We start from the raw sequence: 15,096 nt of genomic DNA, 5'->3' as shown, positions 1-15,096 counted from the left end.
AGCCATCACAGACTTTTGATTTTCAGTAACTATTTCACTCTCAGTCACTGTAAGAGTTTATTCTCTATATGCTCCATGTTTTCTTTCTGAAAATTCTGAAAGGGTTTGTTCTGTGAATTCATTACTGTGTCTATAAACATCCAAAAACGATGTCATTTTGCCTGAGATTTCTGTCCCATATGTGGTAGAAGTGAATGGAGAGTCCAGACCTACTCATATCTGGTGAGTATGAGTGTGAAGAAGATATCTCTGTCCCTTCTCCTTCTCCTGTTTTCATATCTGCTGGGGGTACTTTCAGCTGAGGTCTTGCTCTTGACTTGTCTTGGTGTTTTTATTGGCTATTTAATGTCATTCAGGGTGAGCCCTGTCTTACTCAGCTAAGGCTGTCACAACAAAATACCATAGACTGGGTGGCTTAAATAGCAGAAATTTGTTTCTCACAGTACTCAAGGCTGGGAAGTCCAAGATCAAGGTGCCAGCATGGTGGGGTTTCTGGTGCAGGCTCTCTTCCTGGCTTGCAGATGGCTGCCTTCTTGCTGTGTCTTCACATGGTGCAGAGAGCACGCAAGTTCTCTGGTGTCTCTTATAAGGCATTAATCCCATCCTGAGGACTCCGCCTCATCTAAACCTAATTACCTCCCAAAGGTCCCATTTCTAAATACCATCTCACTGGGGCTTGGGCTTCAACATATGAATGTTTTGTGGGACACAGTTCATCCGTAGCACCTGGTGAGGACACGGAAGAGCCAGTGACTGGTATAGACTGTGCTCCCTACAGGGTCTCCCCCAGGTGCCACCTCCTCCTCCTCCCTCCTCAGTGATGGAGGTGAGAGATTGTGGTCCACAGGCATCCTGTATTCATCTGTCACCTCTCCTTGGGATATGTAACAGAAAATGGGCACTGGATCGCCCCAGGCAAACTCTTCTTGTGATGTTTTATAGTCACAGGCGGTGAGGCCTGAGGTGTACGTTACACTGAAAAGGACAAAACATGCCTTGTGTTAAACATTTCTAGACATAATTGTACGTTTGCTATTGTTAGATAGCAGAAAGTGCTAGAAACCTTGGGAAGCTCAGAGGTTGGGGGTATCTGGGGGCCTCAGGGGTATCTGGGGGCTTCGGGGGGGTGTGGTGAATAGCCAAGAAAACCCAGAGAACTTTCCACAGAGCAAGTCCCTTTTCCTCTTTTTATCCAGAGCCTCCAGCTAGCCATCTCTTTCAATTACCCGAAAGAAACTGTGCCTGATGAATTACCTTTGTGTGAATGGGTTGTTCTAATTTGGAATGTGGTCCGGTTGGTTTTAAAAGTGCATATTTGCTTTATGTGTCTTTTTGCCTGAATTTTAGAAGTTCGGCATATGCTGGACAAGGCATAGGTTCTGGAGTGAATGGCACCGGGTTTGTGTCCCAGCCTTGCCACGCTCTAGCTGTGTGATCTTAGACAAATTTCTGAGCCTCAGTTTCCTCCCCCAGAGAAATGGGACTAATTCCACCTACACTACGAGCAGTCAGTGAGGCACAGAGGAGCTCACGTTTGTCAAGAACCTAGCACAGCGCCTGAGACAAATTCAGCGCTTGGTGAATGTTTCTTCACCTCCCCCTTTTCTTCCTGGAGCCTATTTTATGTACAAATGTGTAAAAACTATTGCACAAAACAATGCAATGAGGGAAAAATTATTGTTTATTTGTCCCGCCTTTGGTAGGAGCTAGTTTACATTTAAGTGGAAAGGTGATATTCTTCCCTTGATGTGCCTTGGGCAGGTTCCTCAGTGGATTGAGGTGTGGTGTCACTGCACGGATGGCAGAGTTGGCAGAGGTGTTTCCTAAATGCCTTGTTGAGAAACACGTAGAGGAGAGGGTTGACGCAGCAGTGGGTGGTGGCGATGATTTTCATGATCTGGACACTTCTGTTCAGGTTGTAACTACTCTCACAGCCATGCAGGGAGAAGTGTTCGTTGAAAGCAGACAGGAAAAGTGTAATATTGTAGGGTCCCCACATCAGAAGGAAAACAACCATTACGGTGAAAACAAGCTTGAAAAGGTCACAGTTCCTCGCCCCACACTTTAATGTTTTCCTCATTCGCACGTAGCAAAATACAAAAAAGAACAGTGGCAAAAGAAATCCCAAAATGTTCATCTTTAAGGTCATAAAATGCTTCCAGAATGTCTCATCAGCTGGTAGGAAGTGAGGTCTGGTAAAGAAGCACTTGTGTTTCTGGCTTTCCATCTGAGGTTTGTAAAAAGCAAGTTCAGGCAAAGTGACCAGAATGGCTGTGACCCATGCCAGAGCACTTGTGAAGATGTTGCCAGCCACCATCCTGCAGGCCGAGAAGAGCCTTCTCATGCGGAAAAACTCCTGGTACCTTTGCACAGTCAGAAGGACATTGAAAAATGCCTCACTGTACAGGCCTATGGAGTAGAGTGCCACGAGAATTTTACACAGGGGGTCACCAAGAACCCCCTCACGTGAGGCCGTGTAAGCCCAGAACAGCAGGGTGGGCAAGAAACACAAGTTAGAAATTGCCAAGTTGAGGAAATAGATATTTTCCACTTGCTTGAGTCCTTTGTATTTTACCAGGATAAGCACAACCAAGATATTGTCCAGGAGGCCAGCCGTGAACACCATGGTGTAGAGGTAAGGCACCAGCTGGGCTGAGAGAATCTTGGGCTCGTATGGGGTGCATGGTTCTATTTCGTTGTTACTCAGATTGTCTTCTATGAGGACATCATAATCGTCCTCTGGTGCTGACGTGTAATTAGCCATCTTCAGGCTGCCCTGTGGAGAAATGAAAGATGATTTTCCCTTCATACAGCTGTGTGGTCCTAGAGGAAACGGCACACAGGACTAGAGCCCAGGCAGCCATACTTGCCCTTTTCTGGTGTCTGATTTTAGCCAGAGCAGGTCTACAACTCAGAAGACTGAAAATAAACATTTCTTTAACACGCCCTATATCCTGAGAGCAGGCGCTATGATTCATCCCTTCATTAAGCACTTAGGTGTTTAGTAGTATGCGAGCTACCACAGGCAGACAAAAGTAAGCATTACCCTTCTTCATATAACTTCATTCTCTTGGTAGAAACAAGACTCGCCTACCTGAAGCCATGTAGGAAAAAACACAATTAAAGAGAACCAAGTACCGGGGTTTAGTTTCACAAAATTGGTGTCAGTCGCAATTTCTGTGCATTTAAAAAGTTTGCTCACCCCCCGTAACAGCTTCCTGTGACAGGCGGAGAGGTCTGAGTTCTTCTCTTGAAGGATATAAATAAATGTTTGCAAAAGCGAAACCACCCTAAGCATTAGCATGGACATAACTGGTTAAATACATCGAAGACTTACCACTGACCGAGTTCATAGGTGGGGAGGGTATGGCCTCCTGACCTACCCTCCGAGTTGCTGTGGGAACCGTCTGGGTCAGTTAAAAGCTGGCTTCCTTCAGAACAGCTGGCCCCTGACCCTTAGGGCCAAGAGAAACCACTGTTTATCCCCCTGGTGGCTGTGTTCCACCAGTCACACATCTCAGGGACTAACCAAAATAGAGCAACTTGAAAGCTCCCCCAGACCCCCAGAGAGTTTCTTAAGCTGCAAAGAGAAACTGGGAAGTTGTTTTCTCCTGCTGCTTCCACCCCCACCCCGTACCCCGCCTTTGATTTCCCTGTGGCCATCCTGCTGGCTGCCCTAGATAAGGGAACTAAGTTACTGCTGCTTCTCAGTGATACTGAGGGAGGGCTAGCAAAGTGCTCTGACGTGTAACTCTGAGCAGGTGGTGGCTTGCAGCAGAGGAGAGAAGTGTCACATACGATGACTGTGCGTCCAGGCCCAGGGGCTTGAGGCTCCTATGTAGCATTTCATCAGCATTAGCATATGGGGCTTCAAGAACTTGCAGTGAGAACCACTGCTTTGGTTTTCATTGTCCCTTTTGAGAGACGCTGTGTGCTTTGGCTGAGGAATGGGGCCCCAGTAGGGTCCGCTCTGGGGACAGTGGAAGCTACAGAGTGATGTCAGTTGGGAAGGGGGTGGTGCAGAGACAGAACCTCAGTACCAGTGCCTGGGGGAAATTGATGTGAGGGAACCAAGGAGTTAGGCAAGATGTTAGGAGCTGACCCTGCTCCTAGAAGGAGGGCCCAGCACAGGAAAATTCCATGGTGAGGATGCAGAGGCTCCAAGTCACATGCAGAGAATGTGAGGGGAACAAGTTCAACCCCTGTTTGAGGCTGGGGTGGGGTGACGTTTAAGGCCAGAGAGAAAGGAAGCTGAGAGTCAAGATTTGGAGTGGTGGGAGGAGGAAGGGGATGGGGGCGGTTTGGAAGAAAGATGAACTGAGGAAAAGAACTTGAAATAACTGGAAAATCTGTATGAACTTCTCCTGGATCAACTCTTTGTACCTGTGATGGACCTAATTTGAGGACCAGTCTTGCATGTTGGCTTAGCATTCATTTCGCTGGTTAAACGACATCTGTTAATGCCAAAGGTATGTTTGAGGTGGTAGTCGGTGCAGAATGTGGACCTGCCAAAATAGAAATAGAACTGAGGAAACTATTAAGGGAAAGGAAAAATAAACATTAAAAGGGCCTGGACAAATATGTGATCGAGCATTAGATTTAACTCAGAGGGAAGCTCATGATGTTCCTCCGTATGGAGGGGTTGGGAGGCGTTGGTGCTGGTGGGAACCTGGCTCTGAATGTTTCCCGGCAAGTCTTCCCCCACTGCCTGGCAGTATGGCTTCTGTGAGTGAGTGAGGGCCACCGTGCCCTGCTCCTTCCTCCTGGGGCTCAGCCCCCTGCAGCTGGGCTATCTGTAGCCACGCCAGTACCCCCAGAACTTTGACGGAGTAAGTGATGGTGGCTCGTGGTGCTTTATTGCCTGATACTCACTGGTCAGTCCCAGGCAGGGGACTGAGGGTCAAGTCAAACTTTGAAACTTGAAAAACCCTGTGAACATACGCACTGCATTATATGGTTAAGTGGAGGAAAATGGCAGCAAGCAGGCACCTCATCTGTGTCACAGAATCATGTGAAATTTGAAGTTTCCTAAAGAAGGCACTGTTTGGTAAATTCAGGATCACCCTAACTTCCTGATATTTGTATGGCCTTCACTTTCTGAATTATTTTATTTTGGCTTGATTCCCAGCATTCTGCTTATCCACACCCAGACATGGGATTCTTTTTTTTTTTTTTTAATTGAGATATAATTGACAAATAACATTGTGTAAGTTTAAGGTGTACCGTATTGATTTGATACATTTATATTGCAAAATGAGTGCCATGATAGTGTTAGCTAACAAAATTATCAACTTTTCTGGTGGTGGGAAAAATTAAGGTCTATTCTCTAAGCAATTTTAATGTTTATAATACAGTTTTGTTGTCTATAATCACTGTACTGTGTATTAGATCTCTAAGACTGTGGGATTCTTGGAAATTCTAAACTGGTAGGTAGGAATGGTTTAAAGGTCTGAAGTTGAGGCAAGAGGAAAGTTGTATTTACCATTCTAAAATCTGGAACTGTAATAGGGTCATTATTATTGGTGAAACTTCACCACATGCTGTGGCTTTGGCATGTAGCTCACGAACCTTACCTGTGAGGGTCTGAGTTCCTCTTTATTACTATAATTAAATCCCAGTTTTTAAAAAATTAAAGTATAGTTGATTTGCAATATTATATTAGTTTCAGGAATATAACAAAGTGATTCAGTATTTTTATAGATTACACTCCATTTAAAGTTATTACAAAATAATGGCTATATTTCCCTGTGCTGTACAATATATCCTTGTTGCTTGTTTATTTTATATATAATAGTTTGTATCTTTTAATCCTTTACCCCTATCTTGCCCTTTCTCCCCTTTCCTCTCCCCACTGGTAACCACTAGTTTGTTCTCTACATCCGTGAGTACCTTTCTATTTTGTTATATTCATTAGTTTGTTTTATTTTTTACATTCCACATATAAGTGATAGGATATAGTATTTGTCTTTCTCTGACTTATTTCACTAAGCATAATACTCTCTAGGTCTATCCATGTTGTTGCAAATTGCAAAATTTCATTTATTTTTATGGTTGATACTCCATTGTATGTGTACACACCACATCTTCTTTATCCATTCATCTGTTTATGGACACTTAGGTTGCTTCCATATCTTAGCTAATGTAAATAATGCGGCTATGAGCATTGGAGGGCATATATCTTTTCATATTAGTGGTTTCATTTTGTTCTGATCTATACCTAGGAGTGTAATTGCTGGGTCATATGAAGTTTTATTTTTTTGAAGAACCTCCATACTCTTTTCCACAGTGGTTGTACCAATTTGCATTCCCACCAACAGTGTATGAGGGTTCCCTTTTCTCCACAGCCTCACCAACTTTAGTTTTTTGTGGTCTTTTTGATGATAGCCATTCTGACAGGTGTGAGGTGATGATAATTTTATTGTGGTTTTGATTTGTATTTCTCTGATGACTAATGATGTTGAGCAGTGTTTCGTGTGCCTGTTGGCCATCTGTATGTCTTCTTTGGAAAAATGTCTATTCAAGTTCAATCCCAGTTTCAGTCTAGGAAACCGTCATGTTATAACTCTCATTCCCCCATACATGTAGATCACGCATTTATTCAATTCATTTATTCAACAAATGTTTGTAAAGTGCCTAGCATGTGCCCAGCAGTGTTCCAGGTGCTGGGGACACATCAGTAGGCAAACATCCTGACCTTCATGGGACTTACATTACAGACAAAAAGAAAATAAGTAAATTGTAGGGTAGTAGGAGAGAAGTTCTGTGGAGAAAAGCAAAGCAGGGAAGGAGACTAGGAAGGACCAGGGTGGTTTGGGGGTTCACATTTTACGTAGGATAGTCAGAGAAAGCTGTGCTGACAAGATGAGCTCTGACAAGATGAAGCAGCAGATGATTAGGTCCAATAATTTATACTCATTATCTCATTTTTTTCTTGTTTCTAAGTTCTTATATTAGGGAGGTTGGAAGACACACTGGGTGATGACTTTATTAATAATTTTACAGGAGATGCGGAAATATTCTTCATGTTACGTTGGCCCTCAGTAAAAAAAACAAGCAAAGGATGCGGTGCACCTGTTAGTAATTTATTGCCTTTCAGCTCCTAACCCACCCTTCCTTGCCTTGCTTTGTGATCCTTGAGCTGAACCCTATAAGCATTTCTCCTTTGCCAGCTGATGTAGAAGGCTCTGAGAATCACAGGAAGAGGCAGGGGCTTCTCATTCTGTTACAGAATTTTGTTATTGTTTGTTTGTTTTTGCTCCTTGGGATGACCTGACAGTGCTGTGTGGAGACCGAGTGGTGCCCACCCTCTTGTGGGTCTCACTGGTACCCCTGCAGGCAGTTTCCTGCTCACCAGCCCCCAAGGGCCTCACCTTGACAAGCTTCCTGACCATCCAGTGGGTTGCAGTCACCCTCTGTAACAGGTCTGAATCTCAGCCTTGGGAGGGGGGGCCTCTTCCATGTGTGTTCCTTCTCGGGTGCTCTGCGTCAGTCTAGGGGCCTCTTCCTCCCTCTGCTTCCTACTCCCTTAGACAGTTAATCCCCTTTGAGTAGTTAATAGTTCTTTGTAGTAAATGCTCTTTGGTCAAATTACTGGTATGATTCCTGTCTTTTGACTGGATGCTGATGATAGATACAACATTAAATTAGTTGAGCGAAGGGATGGAAGGATGCTAGGATGCTGAATGCTAGCGTGATGACATTTTCAGAGGTCTAACTTGTTATTGAGAAATGGGTATTCAGAACTTTAGAATTACAATAATTTATCTATTCCTTAAAATGGCTTCATCAAATATCAGTGTTCTCAGATTATCTATCTGTCTAACTAATTTTTATTAGCAAATATTACAGAAAATTAGGTAAGTATAGGAAAAAAATCTATGATAATCCCAAATAGCAGCTATTATAATTTTTAAATAGCACTACTTTTTTTTTAACATCTTTATTGAAGTATAATTGCTTTACAATGGTGTGTTAGTTTCTGCTGTGTAACAAAGTGAATCAGCTCTACGTATACATATATCCCCGTATCTCCTCCCTCTTGCGTCTCCCTCCCTTTCACAAAGCACCGAGCTGATCTCCCTGAATAGCACTGCTTCTTAATGGACAGTGTGTAAAACCTACTCTTAGAAAACAGTTTTCCTCTGGATTCGTTGTTTGGTACTGAGCAGTAGATTGAAGGGGCCTATACCTACATGTTATAATTTTAGGGATTCTGAGAATGTCTCATCCTGCCCCCACATTTTCTCCCACATCTTGGCTAAGCCTAAAATGTCACCTTAGTGCTTAGTTCTCTCAATACCTGGGCTACCTGGGAGGGCAGCGAGGGGGAAATGATACTTCCAGAAAACAATTGTATTGATGACCAACCCTGAAATGTAGATTTTATATGTACTTGCTGGAAGAAAAATAGTTAACTGTATCCTTAAAAACCCTTTCTCATTTCATGTCCGGTTTATTCTGCTTTGCGCTGAAAGGTGTATAAAAAAAAAGTGGGGGTGGACTTCACTCAAGTAGGTTTGAGAAATAGGTGGACTGAAAATATAAAGCAAGTTTCTTTACTGCAGTGCTTCTCAGAACTCTGCAAGTGCTCACAAGCATTAGGACCCTAGAGAAAGTATGCAGCATTTCCCAAAATTGTTTGATCATGGCATCCCCTTTTAATTCTTATGCACTTACTTATGGACCAAGGACTCTGCAGGCTGCATTTCGAGAAATGTTGCCTCAGACATACAAATATTGCTGTGTTGTGTGTTGGCCATGGGAATGAGCATAACTGACTGAGGATCCCAGCTTCCTCACTCTGAAATGCATCCTTGCATCCATGCTGAGGCCATGCCGGCCACGGGCTGCTCCCAGTCAGTGGCCCTGTTAGGGGCACTGGGACAGGCCCATTCCTGGGAGATGGACTGGTGCTTCTCCCTAACCTCACTTCCTCCTTCTCTCCTTCCCTTGTGGTCAGACCTGCATTGTGATCCGGCAGCTTTCCCAGCCTCTCCCACCTCCCTTTGCAAGCTCTCTCAGAGACGTTTCCTCTAACACATTTCTTTTATGCCACGTCCCATCTTAGCGTCTATATTTTGAAGAACTTGTGCTAACACAGCCTTGGAAGGGAGACATCAGTCTCTAGAGAGTCTTGAGTCCTTTGCTTACTGGAGAATGATCCGTTCAGCAGCATCTTAATACTTCTCTCATCTTCTTAACCACCGTCTACCTGTGGTCTGCTGGGGTCAGTCTTTTTGGAACACGTAAGACCACTTGACGTCATCGTGCCCCCATCCCCACCATCTTCAGTCAGTGCCTCAGGTCAGGTACCTTCTCACATTTCTCATTGCCATTCTCCTTTGTGCCTCCTCTGGCCTCACCTCACCTCACCTCACCTCCTAATGTTCCTACCATCTGTTGTCCCCTGAGGATGCTCCTTCTCTCTCTCACCCGCCTCACCCTTGGGGATCAGAAGGTGACGTCCCTGGCCCCAGGTGACCACTTGGTGACCATTACTCCCATAAGACCTAATAGGTACGTATATAAGAGACTACTGTGGTCTCCAGCCACTACCCTCTACTCCACCTCATCATTACCACTGTCTGCCTGATTGCCCCCTTCTTTTATTAAGACTAGTGTACGTGGATAAGGAGCTTCTCTTCACCCCAGTTTTCTCCATCATCCTGGTGACTTAATTGCCCATGTTGACCCCCATGCAGGGCCCAGGGCTTTCAGCTCATTTACTCAGCCTCACTGGCCTTCAGTTTCACTCCACTATCGTCCACACTCATGGTCAGATTTCAGGTTTGTTAAGTTGATCCACCACTGGACTTTCACAATAAAATCGCTCACTCTTCTGATCACAACGTCTACCCCTTTGGTCTCCCTCACTCCATTCGCTCCTTCTGTAACTGTCGTCATTCTTCATCAAGCCCTCCAGCCTCTGCCTCTCAGCCCCTCCTGTGGTTGCATCCCCCTAGTCTAGCTGAGATCTAATAGTCTATCATGTAGTCATTCTCTGGTCAGTACCCTGAGCTCCCTTGACCACCAGCCTTAGATCAATCCATCAATCTGCTACTCCCTGCCATTCTTTCTTTGAGAATGTATTTCTGAGAATAGCTGATTAAAATCACTTAGCCATGAAGACAAGATCCATCACTCATTTATGGTCTCCCATCTCAGCTGGCTTCCAGAGATTTTTCTAGTTTCCCTCGTAACTCTTCTGAATATCTCAAATTGTCACTTTCTCTCATTTTCCATTTGCTACTTTGAGCAATTTAAAACTCTTCCCGTCTCTTCAAATGCCCATTCCCATCACCTACATTTACGCTTAGGAGATGGGCTCACGTTCTACAGTTTTCAAACTCTCTCACCTCCCTGGTCCCCAGCTTCAAATTCTCCATTCTTCCTGTTCCACGGACAGAGTTACTCTTATATTGAAGGCTGGCGTCTCCTCCTGCACTCTGGATCTCATTCTGTCTAACCTCCGTTAGTTGTTTCCATGTTTTGCTTTAGCTACAGCCTCTCTTTCTCTATTGGATTCTCCAAAATTTTTAAATGCTCAGGTATCTCCCTTAAATAAAGACTGTAAATCCACCCTTAACCTCACACTTTGCTCTAACTACTTACTCTACCTCTTCCCAGGCAGCCTTCATTCGTTGTCCAGCTGCTTCACGTTGTTTACTCCCTACTGAGTCCCCTCCGGCCTGGCTTCTGTCCCCACCGTTCCCCTGAGATTGGTCTCCCAGGGTCACCCTCAACAGCGTGTGGTGAAATGTAATCAGTTGCTCTGCTGAGTTGGGGCAAATGCCCCATAAACGAGGTGTCCAGTATCTCCCTGCCGCCCAGCTGTAAACACCAGCCCCACCAACAGAATTCTGAAGTCAGCATGCAAGCACAGCTGCATCTAGGGCTGCCCAAGCTGAAGCAGTGCTTACCCCTGTAGAATCTCAAGAACATTAGTGTGGGGCTTTCTAGTAAAGATGGCAGAGTGAAGTAGGGCCAAGGACTCTTCCTTCTCCACTGCCTTGTAAAACGACTGAAAAATAGTTTCAACAAAAATTCTAAAAATTTGCCAGGAGCGACTGAACAAGAAATAGGGTACAATCTTGTACCACAACTTTGAAATGTGGTACATTTGAATTGTACCTAAACCTAATCCTACTACAGATATGGTACTGAAGAAAGAAGGGAAATCGTTAAGTCCTGAGAATTATTTCAGTGTTCTTCAATTAGGAGACAGGGGGACTCAGAGGGTGAGTATGTATCCCTAGGAAAAGAGAGGGGAAACACCTGCTGAGTAAAAGCCCCCATATTCCAGAAGGGTTTCTAGGATCTCTCATCCTCTAAGACAGTGTGCCGAGTTAGGGCAATAAGACAGATTCTGTTAGAGTGGAGTATACCTTTGTATACACTGAGTGGGTTCTGGTAATAATATTTTGTTCCTTTTTTAGGATTTTGATTCCTTATAAAAATACTTTTAATCAAATCATGATTTAATCAACCCTTTCAGAGTTCTAATCCTATAGTTGTTAGGCCTGCCAGCTATCACTCATGGTGGTCCATTTACTTGTGTGTTTTGTAGTCTCAATGTGAGTTCATCTTTATTGGGGATTATTTTCTCTGCAGCAGCTTTTTCCTGACCTGAAGTGGGAACACTCCCTTCCGGAGGAGTTTTGCATTTGTTTCAGCCAGGAGCACTAAGATATCAATGGCCTGAGATGAGGTTTCCTGGCCTGTTTTGGGGTCTCCCATTTTGAGGGTATTGTAAAATTGAACCTCAGATTTTCATGAGGTGCAGGTTTTGGATTCTCAGAGATTTTCCCCCTACCACGTAGAGCCTAGGCAAAAACAGGTAAGCTTACTTATTGTCATCTGCCTCTGGGCAAATTTCTTCTGGTCCACCTTTCCCCAAGCGCTTGCTTTTTGTCAGGACTTCTCAGTTCCAGATGCCCATCTCACGTAGCCTAAGGCCTTATTGTCTGCCCACAGGTTGGAGTTACACCTAGTGGCCTTTTTATGTGTGCGGCCTCTGATTTGTCTCCATGAAGACAGTGATCAGAATGACAAATATCCACTGAGTAGTGTTTCCATGCGTATTTGTTGAAAAACATCATTCATTTATTCATTTCCCATGTATTTAGTGTCGACTGTCTCATAAATCTTCCTTTTGCTCTTCGGTATCTACTCTCTACTTTCCTCCACCTTGATTTATGTCCAGGGAGCCTTATCTTGTAATAGCAGACTCCTCTGTCTTCTGAGTTTCAGTTGCGTTTGGCCAATGGGGAGTTTTAGGCAGGAGATTGGAAAGTGAGGTCAAGGGATTTAGCTCCCTGGATCCTTCCTGGTGGGTCTCAGGGGTCACCTTCCCGGCGGGGCTGATGTGTCTCTTGACCTGTGAGCAGCTTTTGTCAGACAGAAGCCCCTGCCCCCTCCTTTGCCCTGTGCTCCTTGTTCCTAGCAGCAGGAATGGCGACCTGCTCTCACTAGCATCAGGTACTGCACTATGTCCTGTGGTTTCCCCATGGCCTGTCTAAATCTTTGTAAAGAGTCCTTTTACCAAACTTTCCTCAGCTGCCCTATTTGCGTGTGCCATGTGTTTGCTGCCAGGACCCCGCAGGACACATCTCCCAAGTGCCAGGAACTTTGCCAGGTCCCTGGAGAAAATGGCAAGCAAAGTAGACCCCTTTTCTGCCCTTGTGGCATTGACTTTCCGGAGGGAGATGGTCAGGTGCATACCTGTTTATAATTCAGGGAGTCATGTGCTGTACGGGGGGAGAACACAGGAGCTGTGGGAGCTGTCAGCAGGGGCACCTGGCCCAGCCAGAGGGACCAGGCAGGGTTTCCCAGGGTGGGAGTCTTCTAAGCCCAAATTCTGAATGGGAGTTAGCCAGACGAGGCGTGCATAGGCCTCTTCCCCTCTCCTCCCTTTTCCTCCTAGTGTCTTTTTTTTCAGGTCCTTGAGGGACCATCTACTTGGATGTCAGAGATGGAGCAAGGGAAGGGAGAGTAACACAATTCAGGGTAGAGACATTTTATTACTTACTGGCATCTGTGATTGAGTTTCTGTGGAAGAGAAAGTTGAAACCAAGAATCAGACTACCTTAGATTGCGTTCCTGGTAATCCAGAGCCCTCAGGGGCGGAGGTCTTGTTGGGGCAGCTTCCAGGAGGCACGCGTGTAAGGGAGTGAGCGAGGCAGGACCGGGCAGAGGGAGGAGCCACCACGATGTGAGTACAGCACACACCTCAGCACAATGTGAGGTCTCACCCGATCCTGTGTGGAACTCCGGGGTGGTCTTTGAGCGCCATCCCACAGTGAGAGCAGGGCCCCGGCCTCTGCAGTCCCACTTCAGCCAGTCATCGGCCTCAGCCACCCCATGGGCAGGTGGGTCCTGGTGGCTGAGGGTGGTTCCCAGTGAGGGGGGCAGCAGCCCTGTCCCCAGGACTGAAGTGGGCATCTGGGCAGAGCGCTGCACAGGCTGAGGGTTCTGGTTTCCCGCACATTTCATTTACCCTGAATGACAAGAAATGGAAACTGAAATTTTCAACACCACCATGTGTCGTAAGACCGTGAAACCCATGTGTACGGTGTACGGAGGAGGAGTCATGGGCACAGCGAGGCCGCACTGCCCGCTCACTCCACTTGACCGTTCCCTTGGCTACTGACCGTTGTCATCAGGGTGTGAACAGAAGAGTGGAAGAGGAAGTGGCTCGTCCCTCCTGCCCGCCCCCCGCAACATTCCCTTCTCCGCCTCTCCTTCCCCACCTCACTGGCCACACTCCAGCTTTCGTAGGGTCGGTCGTGTTGGACAGTCACTGATTGGATACTAACCGTATCTTAATTAGATAAGAATTTTTTTCTTATAAACAGTGGTAAAAGGTAATAAACTAAGTAGCATCTCACTTTAAAAATAGTTCCTTTAACAGAATTAAATCATGGTAGATTTTAATTGCAGGACGGGGTTTGCCTTGGTCCTCAGCCTGGCTGGTTGCTCTGGGCCCCTCCAAGGGCCAAGGCCCAAGGCCCATGTGAGCCTCGCGTTTTGGAGACTGCAGGCTGGGCTCCCTCCTGCCCAGTGCTCCCCGAGTTTGGTCCTTGAGTCTCCTCAGAGGCTCTGCAGCCATTTCCTTCCAGGCCCTGGGGCCTCCGAGGACTCTGTTTGAGGTGGCTCCTATCTCTGCCTCAGAGTCCATGGTCCCATCCCTTCCTGTCCCATAGGATTCAGCCACACTCTCTGGAAAGATCATTGGAAAGGGCACTTCCCTCTACCAGTAAACCAGGACCTTCAGACTACAAAGGCTAGTCCTGTCCCCTCGGGAGAGCCCAAAACTTGGGGACAAAAATCATGTTTTTCTGGGGGAAGGAGGAAATATGATTCTACGCTCCTTTGCCATGAGTTGGTCCAGGAAGAGACAAGGCAGGAGCCACTAAGTTATTGTGCCTTTCTGATTGCATCACAGGGTCAGGAGATGTTTTTTCCGTTCTTATCTTGCTTGGCAGCATCAGACATCACTGACACTTCCTGTTCCTCCCAGAGCTCTCTTCTCTGCCGTTGGCTTTGCCCTGCCCACTTTCTCCTTCTCCTCCTCTCGGGCTCCTTTGCTGCCTGTGCTCCTCTGGGTTCTGTCTAGAGCCACTTGTCCACCCCCCACGGTGTTTACTTCCTTTGACCCCAAATGTGGATCTCCACCCATTTGCTCTGCTGGGTTCAAGGCCAGCACATCCAGCGTCTCTCGACACTGCCACCTGAATGTCCTCCAGGATTTCTCACTCAACCTGTCCTAAAAATTGAACCCATCATCCCACATCCTGGAGCCAGTGCTCTCCATCCCTTTGGGCTGGGGCCCAAGCCTTGACCTCTGCCACTCACTCACTCCCTAAATCCAAATCTTAATGAGTGGTTCTCCCTCATAGCTTTCAAATACATTAATTTCTCTCCACACAGAGCTCTTTATCTTGGTAGAGGCCCCCGTTGTGTCCCAGAAAGAGACTGCCAAAACCTCCGCCTAGGGTCCCTGCCTCCCTTCTCGTCTTCTTTCAGCACATCTGCCACTTGCCAGGGCCATTCAGGGTCCAAAGTATGCGTTTACTCCCTGGCTTCAAAGCCCCCTCC

General features: G+C 46.1%; 1 protein-coding gene across 5 annotated transcripts; it reads right to left on the bottom strand.

Annotated features, from left to right (window-relative positions):
• Window positions 1-1,663: 1,663 nt before the first annotated feature.
• On the bottom strand, window positions 1,664-13,637 carry CCRL2 (C-C motif chemokine receptor like 2). 5 transcript variants are annotated; one of them, XR_003003974.1, is made up of 3 exons: window positions 13,085-13,637; window positions 3,338-4,505; window positions 1,670-2,776 (listed from the first exon to the last, which is right to left on the bottom strand). XR_003003974.1 is itself a non-coding variant. In XM_024751408.1 (2 exons), the coding sequence occupies exon 2, from the start codon at window positions 2,762-2,764 to the stop codon at window positions 1,718-1,720; it is 1,047 nt and encodes a 348-aa protein (XP_024607176.1). In that variant the 5' UTR covers window positions 2,765-2,776; window positions 13,085-13,491; the 3' UTR covers window positions 1,664-1,717. The 5 variants fall into 5 exon arrangements, 4 of the variants coding, with proteins under 4 accessions (XP_024607176.1, XP_024607174.1, XP_024607175.1 ...); XM_024751408.1 differs by lacking the exon at window positions 3,338-4,505 and having other exon boundaries at window positions 1,664-2,776; window positions 13,085-13,491; XM_024751406.1 differs by lacking the exon at window positions 13,085-13,637 and having other exon boundaries at window positions 1,664-2,776; window positions 3,345-3,668.
• Between the last annotated feature and the right edge of the window lie 1,459 nt (window positions 13,638-15,096).

The sequence above is a fragment of the Neophocaena asiaeorientalis genome, unplaced genomic scaffold (assembly GCF_003031525.2).
Source record: "Neophocaena asiaeorientalis asiaeorientalis breed wild unplaced genomic scaffold, Neophocaena_asiaeorientalis_V1.1 scaffold221, whole genome shotgun sequence".
In the NCBI taxonomy this organism is placed as follows: Eukaryota; Metazoa; Chordata; class Mammalia; order Artiodactyla; family Phocoenidae; genus Neophocaena; species Neophocaena asiaeorientalis.
Note: the sequence above shows the minus strand (reverse complement) of the source record. Positions and strands in the feature narration are given on the sequence as shown.

Bases quoted from the DNA above. Each gene is read 5' to 3' on its own strand.
- CCRL2 (XM_024751405.1), bottom strand. From the start codon at position 3,298: ATGCTTAGGGTGGTTTCGCTTTTGCAAACATTTATTTATATCCTTCAA. The intron at 2,777-3,202 runs GTGAGCAAACTT...ATTTCTCCACAG, and splicing joins ACAGGAAGCTGTTACGGGGG to GGCAGCCTGAAGATGGCTAA.